The sequence below is a fragment of the Dendroctonus ponderosae genome, unplaced genomic scaffold, assembly GCF_020466585.1.
Source record: "Dendroctonus ponderosae isolate FM_Combo_2020 unplaced genomic scaffold, Dpon_F_20191213v2 Dpon_F_20191213_1, whole genome shotgun sequence".
Classification (NCBI taxonomy): Eukaryota; Metazoa; Arthropoda; class Insecta; order Coleoptera; family Curculionidae; genus Dendroctonus; species Dendroctonus ponderosae.
The window spans coordinates 50,516,625-50,530,840 of record NW_026017110.1 but is presented as its reverse complement, the minus strand read 5'-3'; the positions used below and the strand labels follow the sequence as shown (position 1 = coordinate 50,530,840).

The 14,216-nt window shown below is 43.6% G+C and overlaps 3 protein-coding genes across 3 annotated transcripts in view; 1 reads left to right on the top strand and 2 right to left on the bottom strand.

The window, feature by feature from the left end:
• Window positions 1–27: 27 nt before the first annotated feature.
• On the bottom strand, window positions 28–9,236 carry LOC109533249 (ATP-dependent helicase brm). The gene is made up of 22 exons (XM_019898519.2): window positions 9,085–9,236; window positions 8,815–8,989; window positions 8,632–8,757; window positions 8,471–8,574; window positions 8,207–8,413; window positions 8,028–8,153; window positions 7,423–7,932; window positions 7,042–7,362; window positions 6,864–6,976; window positions 6,472–6,803; window positions 6,207–6,416; window positions 5,950–6,158; window positions 5,517–5,885; window positions 5,231–5,465; window positions 2,541–2,682; window positions 2,171–2,486; window positions 1,890–2,120; window positions 1,667–1,837; window positions 1,184–1,518; window positions 1,001–1,127; window positions 833–943; window positions 28–775 (listed from the first exon to the last, which is right to left on the bottom strand). The coding sequence occupies exons 2-22, from the start codon at window positions 8,975–8,977 to the stop codon at window positions 587–589; spliced, it is 4,647 nt and encodes a 1,548-aa protein (XP_019754078.1). The 5' UTR covers window positions 8,978–8,989; window positions 9,085–9,236; the 3' UTR covers window positions 28–586.
• Window positions 9,237–9,558: 322 nt separating this feature from the next.
• Window positions 9,559–11,476, top strand: LOC109533267. The gene is made up of 7 exons (XM_019898551.2): window positions 9,559–9,708; window positions 9,766–9,829; window positions 9,887–9,951; window positions 10,019–10,276; window positions 10,328–10,517; window positions 10,599–11,013; window positions 11,053–11,476. Exons 1-7 carry the CDS (start codon window positions 9,668–9,670, stop codon window positions 11,397–11,399), a joined length of 1,380 nt encoding a protein of 459 aa, XP_019754110.1. The 5' UTR covers window positions 9,559–9,667; the 3' UTR covers window positions 11,400–11,476.
• The window catches only part of LOC109533266 (cytochrome P450 4c21), a 9,584-nt gene continuing 6,837 nt past the window's right edge, over window positions 11,470–14,216 (bottom strand). The window contains exons 4-11 of the mRNA XM_019898550.2: window positions 12,995–13,180; window positions 12,862–12,931; window positions 12,679–12,805; window positions 12,472–12,624; window positions 12,352–12,420; window positions 12,135–12,303; window positions 11,887–12,069; window positions 11,470–11,829 (exon numbers count right to left, since the gene is read on the bottom strand). Of these exons, the coding sequence (XP_019754109.2) occupies window positions 11,663–11,829; window positions 11,887–12,069; window positions 12,135–12,303; window positions 12,352–12,420; window positions 12,472–12,624; window positions 12,679–12,805; window positions 12,862–12,931; window positions 12,995–13,180 (1,124 nt within the window). The 3' untranslated portion in view covers window positions 11,470–11,662. The remainder of the gene's footprint in view (window positions 11,830–11,886; window positions 12,070–12,134; window positions 12,304–12,351; window positions 12,421–12,471; window positions 12,625–12,678; window positions 12,806–12,861; window positions 12,932–12,994; window positions 13,181–14,216) is intronic.

The window sequence follows — 14,216 nt, the reverse complement described above, 5'->3', positions numbered from 1 at the left end:
GCATGAAGAGGTATAAAAAACAGTTTGTCCCAATTCGTATACCTTTATTACTACTAGATCGTAAGGGCAACTACATTCTAAGCCTGTTATACAAGAATAAGGTTGTAACCACTACGACTAGCCCCTAAAAGGCGGCCCTGACGCCAAGTCTGTCGAGTTAGACGAGACTTGGCGTTTTAGCCGCAATCAATGGGCGACCAAATTCCTAAATCAGCTAAACCTAAGAAAAAAATGTTGCACTCGTAAAATACAGGGCGGCCTGCGCTATAAAGTGGCGCACTATAAAGTGGTTTAAAAAATACCTACATCCTTGAACTGAAAAAAACTATTAAGCTCAAAACTGCTACTCAACCCTTAGTTTGCGGCCACTTTTCTGCGACCTTCCCCTAATCGGCCCACCCGTATCTGCTTTGATCTGAACCTAAAATCTATCATAAATAACGCAAAAAGGCTTAAATTGGGCGACACCAGGCTTTAGTGGCTTAGGAACTTCCTCTAAGGCCTACGATTGGAATGGTCATTGAAAACCTGCCGCTTTAGCCAAAATAAAAAACATTAATCGAGCATTAAATGAATAGAATGTACTTTAATCGTCGTCGTCGTCGTCCGATACGTATTTCTTCACAACTCGCTTTGGTCTGCCGCGTTTTCTTTTCTCCTTGGGTTCTTTTTCCTTTTTCTTCTTCGGGGTTGGCTCTGGGTCCTCATCCGAATCGTTCTTGTCCTCATCGTCAGAGTTGTCGCCTTCAATTTTAGATCGGGCGTTTGAAAACACCTAGAACAAGAGCCGATTGAAACCTCGCCCTGCAATCTTCCAAATCTTCAGACTTACCGACTGCAACACGATACTGTCTTCGTGAATAATCGAAGCCTCCTCGTTGAAGATCTGGGCGTTTTGGCACAGGAGCATAAAGTCGCGCTCCAGATCGCTGAAGTCGGAATACTGCAAGAAAATTGATTAGAACCCTGCAAAGCGATGCTTGGGACAAAGTCTTCGTACCTTTCCATCTTCAATGTAGTTCATGATCTTGTTGATGTCGATCGGTTTTTTGATGATCGAGTAGTACTCCGGGTACTCTTTGCGGTTGGGCAGGCGCATGAACTGGTCGCTCAGCTGCCGCTCGTCTCTGCAAATCTCAAACGTGCCACTTGAAGCCCCTAGAGGGTTGATTAATATGCAAACCTGTCGTTATAGTTGATTACAACGCTCATCAGTTTCTTCATTTTTCGCTTCATCTTAACCTCGCTCGCCATGCTAGTGGCCTTCCGTTTGCGTCGCTGCGGAGGCTCATCTTCGTCAGATTCCTCCCGCTTCCTGCGCTTTCTTCCGCGCCGCTTTTGCTTCAGTTTCTCCTCCTCTTCTTCGTCGTCGTCGTAGTCGCCGTCTTCATCAATTGCCTTTAGCCATTCCTTCTCAGTCAGGCTGTCCGCATAATCCACTTCTTTTCTTTGCCTGGTACCGCGTCCTAATATTACGTCGTCTTCTTCGAACTTCCAGGTGTCGACTTCGTCGTCTTCCTGCAGATTTTTTTATATCAAAATGTTTGAGCATATCAGTTTCAGCATATTTTGGTTAGTCCTTCAACGCTCTGATCGAATGATTCCAGAGGCTCTTCAGGGAATCTTAAACCAAAATACAGCGCTGGAAAAAGCGCGATTTTAGTACCTTAACCAGCCAGTCAGGCAACTCTTCTTCCTGTATCAGCCTATTCATCATGCCGTTTCGCTCTTCCTCCTCCCGTCGCTCGACATCCATTTTCTGGAACAGCTGGAACTCATCCTCATTCCTGGCTACCATTTGGTTAACAGTTTCGTCATCGGGCACCTCGTTCTCCTCCTGCCAGGACAACTGGTTTAGCGCGCAAATGGACAACAACGGTTTTAATTACCTCTTCGTCTGTGCCATCGTTGTGCAAAATAGCGTGCAAAAACTGCTGTCGCTCCGACCCGGTGGACTTCTGATCGAACATTCCGGCCTGGATGACTTTTTCGTCCATGGTGAGTTTGTATTTGGCCGCAGCGAGAATCCGCTCTTCCACCGAGTTCACGGTCATCAGCCTCAAGACGCGTACTTCGTTTTGCTGTCCTATCCGATGGGCGCGGTCTTGAGCTTGCAGATCCTGTAAAATTGAGTGAAAACCGGATCCAACTACTACCCACCTGGACTTACCTGATGAGGGTTCCAATCGGAGTCGAAGATCACCACAGTGTCGGCGGTTTGCAGGTTCAAACCCAAACCTCCCGCCCGAGTAGAGAGCAAAAACAGGAAATACTCGCTGTTCTTATCGTTGAACTTCTTCAGCAAATCGCCTCGGTCTTCTGCCTTGATGGTACCGTCCAATCGCAGGTACTTGAACCCTCTCCAGTTCAAATAGTCTTCCATGATGGTCATCAGCTGGGTCATTTGACAGAAAAGAAGCACCCGATGATTGGTGAGCTTCAGCTTTGGCAGGATGCGATCCAGTAGCTCGAATTTACCGGAAGCTCTGGAAACACGGGTTGAACACACGCGGCCATTGAAATGGGGGCGAATAAGTTACCTGAAAGTGTCTCGGCCCGACATAATTCCGCCAGGCACGCCCACATGTTCGCAGTACTTTTCCTCAATGTTTTGGAACATAAAGGGATGATTGCAGAGCTTTCGCAACTGCACGATTGTGTTCATCAGAGCTTTCGATCCACCTGAGAAGTTCCAGATTATTAAAAATTTAGCTTAAGTTAAGTCAGTTAAATAGAGTTTCGCCCTCGTATCGTATCGAACAATAGTTTTTATTCGAATGAAAGACAGAACACGAACAATAAGTTCTAATAAATAATAAAAAAATAGCCAAAAATAAAAGGCATCGATTTCATATTTTAAATTTGATGTCAATGCCATTAATCAAAGTCACGATTTGACGTTTGTAATTTCTCAAAAGCCTGCTTTTGTAAGTAAAACAATCAGAGATGAAAATTCAATGTTTTGTCAACCACCAGAATTAGAGATGCCGCAAATGTTGGTTTCAACTTCCAACCATAAAACACCTGCTTTCACTATTTGAATGGTATTTTTATAAGTTGCATATTTTGTATGGCATTTGTGCCATTAAAAAGATTGTGATCTGCGGGTGGCAACAATGGCTAACGCAGAAAAATTTGCCATTAAAACGAATTTGTGAGTGAACTTATAAGAAAGTTATAATTTACAAAGTGTAAGTAAACTTTAAATTAAATTAACATATAATGTGTATATTTTCCTGATTGTATTTCAACTTAATTCAAAAGAAATTCCTGGGTTCCAGTCAGTTTTATTGTTTACCATTTAAAATGTCACAAAAACGTTTCGGTGTTTTTCTCCACCATCATCAGTTTGTATGTATGGTTGTTTCTACCTTCACATTTGGCAAGCCACTCTTATTAATTAACATATAATGACAGTGACAAGTTCAATTTGTCATATACTTTTGGATACACTGTGCGTCAAAGTCCCTGCATAAAAGTGAAACCACAGCTTAAATATCATACAGCTCCATCGGAACATGGTTTCGCGTCGTTTTACTCGCGCAGCCCGTAAATCCCGCCTCTGGACGAAAAAGAGCACATTGGCGTGAAATCGGGTTGTATATTGCAAATACGATAAATACGTTTCATTTTTCAAACCAATTATGAAAGCTGTATCACACAAAGAGATTTTTGCATGAAATTTCTTCAAATATGAGAAGTTACATATTTTAATCATTCATACAAATATTTTCCCTCAACTTTTGTGAAGTAACTGTTTTTCATAGTAAGAATTTATTTTTCTCTAAAATAGTTGATAACAATTTCAAAAATATCAATAAAAATAAATTAATTACTTATATGGGGTAATTAATAAATATATCCGATACCAGATATGTATACCGCTCGTATGTATGTGATACTGAATCGTTAAGTTTTTTCAGAGGGTTCAACATTCTTAACACAGTTAATTAAGTATCGTATTACTGTGATGATTACTTTCTTTTACATTTACGTGTCAGCAAAAATGTACTTATTTCATTGGTTTTTGATTTACCAAATAGAAAGTTCTGAAACAAAACATCATTGCTACTATGACTTTTCCTCAAAAAATTGTGTGAGAACTTATTTAATATAATTTTTTTTGCAATTTGAAGCAAAGATCGTAATTTTTCTTTTTTATTGCTAAAGTATTCCAATATGCTACCAATTAAACATGGGGCAATTTCAAAATAATGCTTAATAACAAAGTTGAAATTTTATTTTCAACTGTAATTCAATCTTCTAGAAATTATCGAAAAATAAAATTTAAATTTTTTTCTCGTACTCTCCAAGTGAGCCCCTATTCATTCCTTTTAAGGGGTTTAAAAGGAATGACGCCAATTTCGAATCAACCTGTATAATCCGCTATTAGAAGGGCTACTATATCAGTTATGCACTTTTATTTGGTCCATATGAAAAACAAAAGTTGATGATGGTTGTTGAAAAGAATTCGTTGTAATATATTTTCATAGACACCCTTTTGTAGCTCTCGAAACGGTGCCATGTGAAAGTATTTTTTTGTTTTTTTATATGATTCGAAATGAACAAAAACGAAAAACCACTTTTTCTAACCATCTCAGGTAAAATAAATATTTCTTTTTTGAAAATGCCATGTACAGTTGGTATAGTACAGTACACAAACTTGTTTTAATTTGACAATTTAATTAATCTCTATAAACCTTGCTCTTCGTTTTCCAAATCTCAGCTACTGTTTTAGTTGACCATCCTTCCTCGATTAATGTAGTTATTCGAGTTTTCTCAAATAGTGTTGATTGTCATTTTGATAATAGGAAAATGTATTTGTCAGTAATTAATTTTACCTACTTCTTATCTCTTACGGTTTCGAAAATACCCATACAATGCATCGTTATCTTGAACAACCTGTGTAAATGGCCAATCAATATATATTAAATAGTCAATCAGTAAATCGATGTGTGGTTGTATTTTAATATTTTAGTAAAAAAGCTCATTTACAATAATAGAAATCTTTTTAGTCCGGACTCGACAAATAAACCCCGTGCGAGAAAGATAGCAAGTGTTGGTTTAAACCATGAGATCAAATCGACGGCGAGTGCCCTAGCTGTGTGATATATAAGCTGTGGTAAAACCAAGTGTTTCTTTATGATCATCGCTTCTGATCATAAAATGGCAGTTTTTGCTTCATTCCAATCAAAATGTAGTTGATTATAAACAGACTCCCGAATGTTACCTTTTCCTCTAGCAGCGTGTCCGCGCTCAGATCCATCCGTTAAAAGAACGCCCTTGCTCTGCATGTGCTGATAGAGCACTTTTTGCAATCCGGACATGTCGCACTTGATGATATATTCCACTTTTTCGGGCAACTGAGACTCGACTTCCTTCTTCAGACGTCTTAGCAGGAAAGGGCGCAGCACTTTGTGCAGACGACGAATGATCAGAATGGTCTCTTCCTCGTTGAGCTCGACCTACAAGTCCTTGAATCAGCCGCAGCCTGACGGATTTAGAGCAATCCGTACCTTTTCTCCCGTTGTGGCAAAGGGGGCGTTGAACCATTGCTCAAAAGTGGAGCAGCTCTTGAAGATGGAAGGCAGCAGGAAGTTCAGTAGCGCCCACAGTTCGGGAAGCTTGTTTTGCAGCGGCGTGCCGGTCAGCAGCAGCCGATGGGGCGCCAAGTAATGGGTGTTTAACACTTGCGTTAGCTTGCAGTGGTGATTTTTCATCCTGTGGCCTTCATCGATGATCATGTACTTGAAGGGGACCTTGGAGAGCACGCTTTTGTCCTTGATAATGTACTCGTAAGTGGTGAGAAGCACGTTGAACTTTGCCTGCCGCATTTGAGCCTGGATTGTGCGCCTTACACCTGGAGTTCCTTTGTAGGCTATAACCTAAACATTGGTACATAATTAATCCATAATCCTCGAAGAAACTTTTGAGTAACCTGCAAAGTACCTGCACTGATGGGCCCCATTTCTCGAACTCCAGCATCCAATTTGAAATCGTGGAAAGAGGGACGATAATCAAGAAGGGGCCGTTGACTTTCTTTTTCTCCATTAGGTAGGTGAGCAAGGCAATGGTTTGGATAGTTTTTCCCAACCCCATTTCATCGGCCAGAATCCCGTTCAGGTTGTTGTTGTACAAAGACACCATCCACTCCAGACCTGCAACAACACCAACTGAATGCTGGAAAGTTTCACGTGAGAACACACCTTTCACTTGATACTCCTTGAGTTTGCCGTTAACCAAAATCGAGGCCTGTTCCGTAACGATTTCATGCACCGTATGGGCTATTGAGTAATAGGTCTGTTCCTCCTTGGCGTTTCTTTGATATTCGTCGTCTTCTGCTTTGGCTTTTTTGATAATCTTCATCGCCTCCTCTTCCTCCTCCTGAGTCTTACCTTCTTTGTAGTCATCTTCATCTGCAATTAATCAACATTACTTGCCGATCTTGTGATGGGGAGGACTTTGGCGCACCTTCATCGTCTGTATCGACCATTTCATAGCCCGGGTGAATTTTCAGCCACTCTTGTAGTTCTCGGAAAGTAGGAGCGTTCTCGGCCTTCAGCTTTTTGCCCGTGGCAATTTCCATGACGGTCACCTTCCGGTCGGGCTCCTGCATGCGCTGCTGGCGCTTCTTCCGGCGCTCTTCCTCCTTCTTCTTATGCGCTTGTTCTTCCTTGTGCTGACGCACCATTTCCGTTAGACTGGCAATGTATTCGTCGGTTTGGGATAGCAAGAAGGCCAGTCGTTTGTCTTTCTTCTGATCGATCAGTTTGCGGTAGCCTTCCTCATCTTCAGCCATTAATCTGCCAGAGTGAAACACCCCGATAAGTCGCAGCGAAACTTCGCATATTTTTACTCCTTACCTTCTCATTCGCTCCTTTTCGATTCTCTCCTGCTCCTTCTTTTGCTCCCTTTCGGCGTTGGCGTGGTAGTTCAATATCGCCTTATTCACTTTGGCCACCTTCGCTTGTGTCGCCTGAGAAACAGCCATTAAAAAGCAACTCACAATGGGTGGCACTTAATGAAAATGAGGAAACATACCTTGTGGAACTCTTTGAACTCCTTGGCATGCTGCAGGACGGAGTTGAGGAACTCCTGGTTCTTCTGCCTGCGCTTTCTCTCCGCCTCCAGCTTCTGTTGCTTTTCCAACTTTTCTGTAGCGCGAGCCTCTCGCAAACCTTGTCGTTTGGTTCTCTTGTAAGCCTTGATATTAACGGCGGTTTCCAAGGTGGTATCGCGCCTAATGCAGCTCAGAATCTCGCTCCGTAGTTGTCGTTGAAAGTTCAGGCATCTCAGCGCTCTTAGCTCGATCTGGGCCTGCAGTCGAAGCTTTTCGCTGATATCCGACGGCAGATTGCTCACCTATAAAAAAATATTGCAGACTTTGAACTAAAACAACATTTAGTTGTCTGTTAGACTAACTTGTTCAATTCTGGCTGCTATTCGGGCTGCAACGCGATTTTCTCGCTCTTGCAGCAAGACAATGGGGTCGATTCCACATGGTTTCGGCATGGTGGTGATTCGCGATTGTTTAGCTGGAACTAGCTGGCCGCCAGGGGGCCTTTGCTGCGATGATCCCGGCTTGTTAGCGTCGGCGACTATAAGAATTCGAGCTAGAATCGCACAAAAGGCGTTCAGGATAGACTTACCAGGCCCTTCAGCCGCTGGAGCCGGTTGTTCTCCGGGCTGACCTTGCTGGAAAGGACTTGTGGGCGGCGTGGGAAACTGCGGAGAACCATCCGGCCGTTTTCCTTGCAGCGCCATCATCACGGGATGAGGAATCGGCTGGTTTCGAGCCAAACACCGGTAAGCAATGATCTGGTTGCGAAGCTGTCCCATCTGGATGTTATTCAGGACGGAATTGTTCTGAGCCTGGGTCGTTCTTGCCCGTAGAGCAAGCAACTGGGAGTACCTCTGGTCGTCTTGCATGCCCTGTAAAATTCAAAATATTTGGTTTTTTAAGGTAAACTGTTGCTTGTTGACATTTAAACGTATTTATTTCATATTTTTACTTTAAATTACCGTACCTTTTCCTCCATAGTATCGATGGCTTTCTGCAAAGCATTTAGATTTTCTGAGGTGGGCATGGGAGGTCTTAGGCCCTGACCCATCTGAGAAGGAGGGGGCTGTTGCGGTCCTGGTGAAGTTGGATTCTAAACACATAAAACATTGTAAAAACTTAAGGCGACAGCGGAAAGTCACCTACTTGTCGGCTGGGCGCTGCGAAGCCTGGATGTCCCTGATATGCACTTTGAGGAGGCATTCCATGGCCACCAGGATGTTGAGCGCTGTGCTGCGGAGGCAGGCCATGAGGAGGCGGTCCTCCCGGATGTTGCGGGTACTGAGCGGGCGGGCCGCTTTGAGGATGCGGAGAGTATCCTTGAGGAGGCTGCTGCTGCGACGGCAAATGTCCCTGTTAAAAAGATCCCGTTCCAAAGTCCAGATGTAGACTTCGGTGCAAAACACTCACCTGTGGGTGGCCGGGGGACGCATTTTGGGCCGGGTGGCCTTGAGGGGGCGCCAGATGTCCCTGTTGTGGCGCTGGCCCGTGGCTTTGATGCTGAGGGGGCCAAACTACACACAAATAATCCTTCACAGGATCAACTATTTAGAGTATAAGCCAAAACCCACCTTGGTGGTTTTGAGGCGGCGGATAGCCCTGCTGGGGGTGGTGGGGCGTAGGCATTCCATGAGGCCCCACGTGTGAAGGAGGACCGTCAGGCCCATGATTGGCGTAAACCCCATATTGTGGATGACCTTTGCGTTTAACATCCAACTAGTTGGGAGCTTTGCAATTGATTTTCTGACACTTACTCGGATTTTGAGGCGGACCTTGTTGGGGCGGCGGTCCTTGAGCGTAGGGGCCCTGTGAAGCCGGCGAAGGAGGGGCCGGGCTCTGTGAAGGCGGAATGCCCATGGGACTGGGAGTCTGCGGTGGAGGAGGCATAGGGCTGTTCGACGGCGACGGGCTGGCCATTCTAAACCGAAGCTAAAATAAACCAGACTATTTAAAGCCATCAAGCATTCAATAGTTAGCGCAATTGGCCTCAATTTTCCGAAGTAACTTGAGAATAGAACACTTACCAGACTGGGCTGAACTACAGAGTCAGATTCATTGAAAATATCGAGAATATTAAAATCAGAAAACCGATTAAGTGTAGAAAATTCCAATAAATTTACAACATAAACATGAAAGCCTTTCAGGCAAGGCTGTCAAGCATTCGTGTCTAGCGGTAGCCCATATATTTGATATGCGCAAGATGTTGCCAGCTCCCCGGTGAATGGCGCGCAGTTTAAAAATCTACATCTAGCGCCCTGAGGTATTTTTGTAAAACAGATTGAAGGAGCATATTTAAATGAATTGCACGTATTTAGTTCAATTTTTATGTGCTTCCATCCGTTTTACTAAAATACGACACAGCGCTAAGTAAAATTTTCAAACTGCGCGCCGTTTACCGTGGCAGAACTGTCACGATTCGCGCATATTAACATATCTGAGCAACGGCTAGACGAAATGGCTCCTGACTGAAACAATAGATGGCCATCTCGCGATCGGCCAGAAAATTAACGCAACTAGTAGAGTTCATTTTAGAGCCCAACTAAAACGGCTTGGTCTGGCATTTAAATCAGAAGTTTAAACTGCCATTTAAGCGGGTGACAGCGCGTGATGAGGCTGGGAAGCCCTTATCCGAGCCCCATTCCAGCCAGGTGAGTATTTCATGTTTCGCCTCATCCAGATTTGCAGTCGCCTCTTTGAATTTCCAGGTTAGCATTCGGAGTTCCTCTGGAAGACGTTTTTCCTGCTTGCTACGTACATCCGAGGCTCCAGGTGAATCCCATGAAGTTTTTGCGTTTTTCCTTTATCTAACCCTGGTCCTTTTTGCAGAATTTCTTTGCCAAAGCCCTGCAGACCTACAGAGAGCAGGAAGGCGATATCGAATGGGTTTTGAGGTAACTAAAGCAAATTTTGATCGAGAAATGTCATTGACCTTTACGCAACCCCATTGCTCTTCCGCAGATGCGGCCAAGGCTCTATAGAAGAGCGACTAACGCTGAAGAATCAACTGGTGCTTTCCCCAAACGGCCATCTGGAAAGCAGCGCCCCAGGAGCGTACTTGTGGGTGATTAGACACTTTTTGGGGCTGCTGCCTCTGCCGCTGTTTCCCAGCTTCACTAAAGGCGCCAACTTTGACTGGCTGCTCTTATCTACTGGATGCCGCAGAGCTTTCAAGTGCCACTCCTTAGCCAGAGACAGTCTCGACACAGCAATTGCCAGGTAAGCGATTCGCCCTTAGTCGCCCCTTTTGTGACTAAACCAGACCTCCAGGTTTCTAAACGCATTGCCCCAGGAAAACTTGCGCTTGATCAAAATGTTGATATGCTTGCTCCGGAGGTTGGCCGCGAAGCGAATACCTGAAGGAAAGGCCTCTCTTAGTAGAGCCTCCTTGAAGGCCTTGTCTTGTTATTTTAGTGGGGCGCTGTTTGTGAGACCCTTTTGGCCGGGAGGGAAAGACCAGGTAAGTAGCATTGAGAATATTCATATTAATTGAGTAATGGGCGATTAATTTTTTGACTTGTTTCAAACCGGCCCCTTGAAGGACCGCTTCCAGCCATTCCTGCTCTACCTGATTGTACGATGGAACAAAATCGCCATGTATTGCATTGCCACTGATCAAAATCTGGAATGCTATAAACCCATTTATCCAGCCAACACCAGCGTTAAGGAGATCGGCTGCCAAACTCTGAGCAAAGACCCTTATCCAGCAGAGCAAGACACTAACAACGAACTATATAGACTGGCCTTTGTGGACGACGATTGTGCAAATTTAGAGACGCATTTCTACACAGCGCAAGACTTCTCCTTCAGGAGCCTCCTAGATGAAGAGAAGTCCCAAAGCTGGCAAAGCATTGTTGAGGAAACAAAACGCACCGTTCAGAAAGTCGAAGACGCCTACATTTACGACGACTACGAAAGCTTCAAACGGGAGGAATTCAACCAAATTGGCAAGCCTGGTAAGTGCCAGCTGGGACAGCTCTTCTAAGCTCGTGCAGGCTCTTTGTTGTCCAGGTTCATGTCAGTAAAGGCCAGCACGCCGAAAAACCAGTCGTCTGAGAGCGACATCAGCTACATAAAGTTTCCGGATGTGTGCAGCGTTAGCTGCCAGAACGTGATAAAAACATGTGAGGACAAGACTGTGGGGCAGCAACTGTTTGAGGACAACAGTCCTGCGGCTGTTCAGAGTTCGGACAGCCAACAGCCACTGTACAGCCCAAAGGACAAAGGACAGTTTCGGAAGATCAGCCTGCATATACTCCGCGCATTCAGGCCTAAAACGGGAGCTTTTCAGAGGCAGTTGGGATACATGCGGATAAGGAGTGAGGAGGCGAATAACTTTTAAATTCTACGTTTTGTCCTGTTGTGACTGTCCTGTGTCTTGTTTACTTAAATAAACTTTGATGAATTTATACATGATAAGATCGCTTGTTTTTGGGAAATTTTTCATTACAACAATCCCGATCATAAAAACAATTTAGGTAGAAACTGCGAAAACTGGATGGCTGTGTTGATAAACACCCGAATTTTTCACTGGTTTTGATTACGAAACTCTCAGCCCGAACAGTTCGCTTATTTATTATTAAATATACGATATTTTGACTGTGACTATTTCCACACTCTCCTTTTCAACTTCAAGTGGTAGCCACGTTTCGGACGCGTGGATATGTCCATCTTCAGCTGCAACTCAGCTAAAGTGCCCGGCGTCTCTATTTCAAAGCGCTGCAGCAAATTGCAGATGAATACCTTGATCAGGGTGTTGGCCAATAGTTTGCCTGAAACAGCGCATCTTTTGAATATAGAAATCCGGTGCTAAAGAGGAACTGTGGCACCTATGCATCCTCTGGAACCGGCGCTGAATGGCAAATAAGCGTATACGTGCCTCCCATTGGCCGCTTCAGGCAGGAAATGGTCGGGGTGGAAATGGTCTGGATGCGACCAATATCTGGCATCTCGGTGGATGGTAAAAATTGGCAGGGCGATGCCGCAGTCGTTCGGAATCAGCCACTTTTCATCTATAAATGTTTCAAGAGAGCCTTAGCTAATAGGAAAAACATAAAAGTAGCCCAATTGAACTCACCAAGACGGAAATCAGCAGTGCACTTCCGGAGGATAATGGGGCCGATCGGGAACAGCCGTAAAACTTCCTTAATGCACATGTCCAAGTACTGCAGTCTGTTAAGGGAGTCCCAAGATGCCGCTCGGGGAGTGTCTCCGAAAACTTCCCTAATTTCCCTTGCGGCCTTTTCCTATAAGCAGCCTTACCAGCTCACGCTACTAAAAAAGTACAACCTTACCTGATGTTGCGGGTACAGCCCAAAGCACACAGCTAGGAAAGAGCAGGTTATAGTCGAAGGGTCCTCTGCCTAACTTTGGAAAGTTTAACTCCACTCGAGCCGTTAAATTACCGAACTTACCGCAGCGTACAAGGTAAGGATATGGTCCTCAAACACCTCGTCGCTGATAATCTGCGGGTTTTCTTCGCTAACGTCCGCCATTCTGTCAACAATTGGGTAAAAATCGCCAGAAGGACAGGAGTGCTTTCTTCTCTCCGTCGAATCTCGGACTAACTGCAAGAAAATGTCTGATAGACAAGAGAAAATGATTACATATAGAATCTCTACCTGTTTGACGAAGCTTTTGACTGTCTGCAGCATGTGGTCCTGGCGCCTTTTGTAGGGAGTGAGATTAAAGATCAGCTCTGGCTGAAGATAGGGTTTGACCAGGCGGGTGAAGGCCAAGTTATACATGCTGCGAATGAAGAAATCCGACTAGAACTAGTGAAGAACGACTTCAGAAAAACTCACTTTTTCAGCGCTAGATCAAACTCACTGTACCCTTCAAGTTGGCTGCTTCGCTTGCTTCCCAGGATCAATTCTGCCGAATCACGCAAAACTTCTCAAGCACCAGCATAAATCATTTCGTGAAACTGTAGCAAACCTTGATTGGCATCGATCATGCACTGGTGAATGGCACTTTCTACATCGAACACCCCTTGGTCCACTCTGGCCTCCAGAATGTCCATGCATCGATCCGCGTGCTTTTGAACCACTGCAACACTGTCCTTGGAGAAATTCGCGTTTAGAATCGGCTGGATCAAGTGTCTGTGCTCTTTATGCAACGGCCCTTGTACAACAATGGGAATAAAGTAAATCTTTACATAGAGATCACGCCTCTAAAGTGTAGTGAATTTTCAAACTATTGCAGAAATCATTCAACTGGAAGGACTTCTAACACGATGTTTAGTACCAAAAAGTGGACATTTAAGGCTTTATCCTTCAATAAAAGTGACATTTTAGTGGCTCATTCAGTTCTCTAAATATGAGTCTAACTAAGAGCGGTTTTAAATAGGCCTGGGTAACTCAGTGAGTTTAGGTGCGCCAACACAACGCACCGGCACAGTAATTCAGTTCCGTTGCTGGGAAAATGTTGATGACTTTTTTATAGATTTATTTTAAGGGCCATTTAGCAATAATATTTTTAACATTCCTTCAGTTTTAGGAAAGTTACACTTTTTTCTAAATGCTCAATTTTCGACTTAACAATACTGACAATCTTAAGGTATTTTTCGCGAAAAATTATGAAATAATTTTTATTAGAACACTCGTCTCCTTCGTCGCTTTGTAAAAATTTTGAAATCCCTTTCCAGCTTCGAACTTGGGACAATAATTAAATAATTTTCGATCAAAAAACGAACAGAATCAGCGAAATTCCATTCCTATGAAGACTTGTTCATAAAAGGCTTGTTAAAAAAATGTGATTTTTTAGTTTTGACTGATTTTTGACTCAAAACCGCTCTATTTTGTGGACTTTCACTTAAAAAATACTAACGATCTGGAGGTCTTTTACGCGAAAAATTACAAGATAAATTTATATCTTTGTAAAAAAAAATGACAAAACCAATAATGGTTTTCTCCAAAACTGAAAACGACCAGACAGCAAAAGTTAAAAAAAATATATTTGGAAAATTCGCCGCCCATCGCTCTGAAGATTTTTAAAGTTCCTTTAAATTTTTTACAAACTTCTTTTTGGGTTTTTCGCCTCAAAAATTTTTATCTTTAAAAAAAACAGAATTTCCTCACGTCTTTTATTACAGATTGATAAATAGTGCTCCTATTTCGCAATAAGAACGAATTATTTATCAAAAAGTAATCAAGAACTA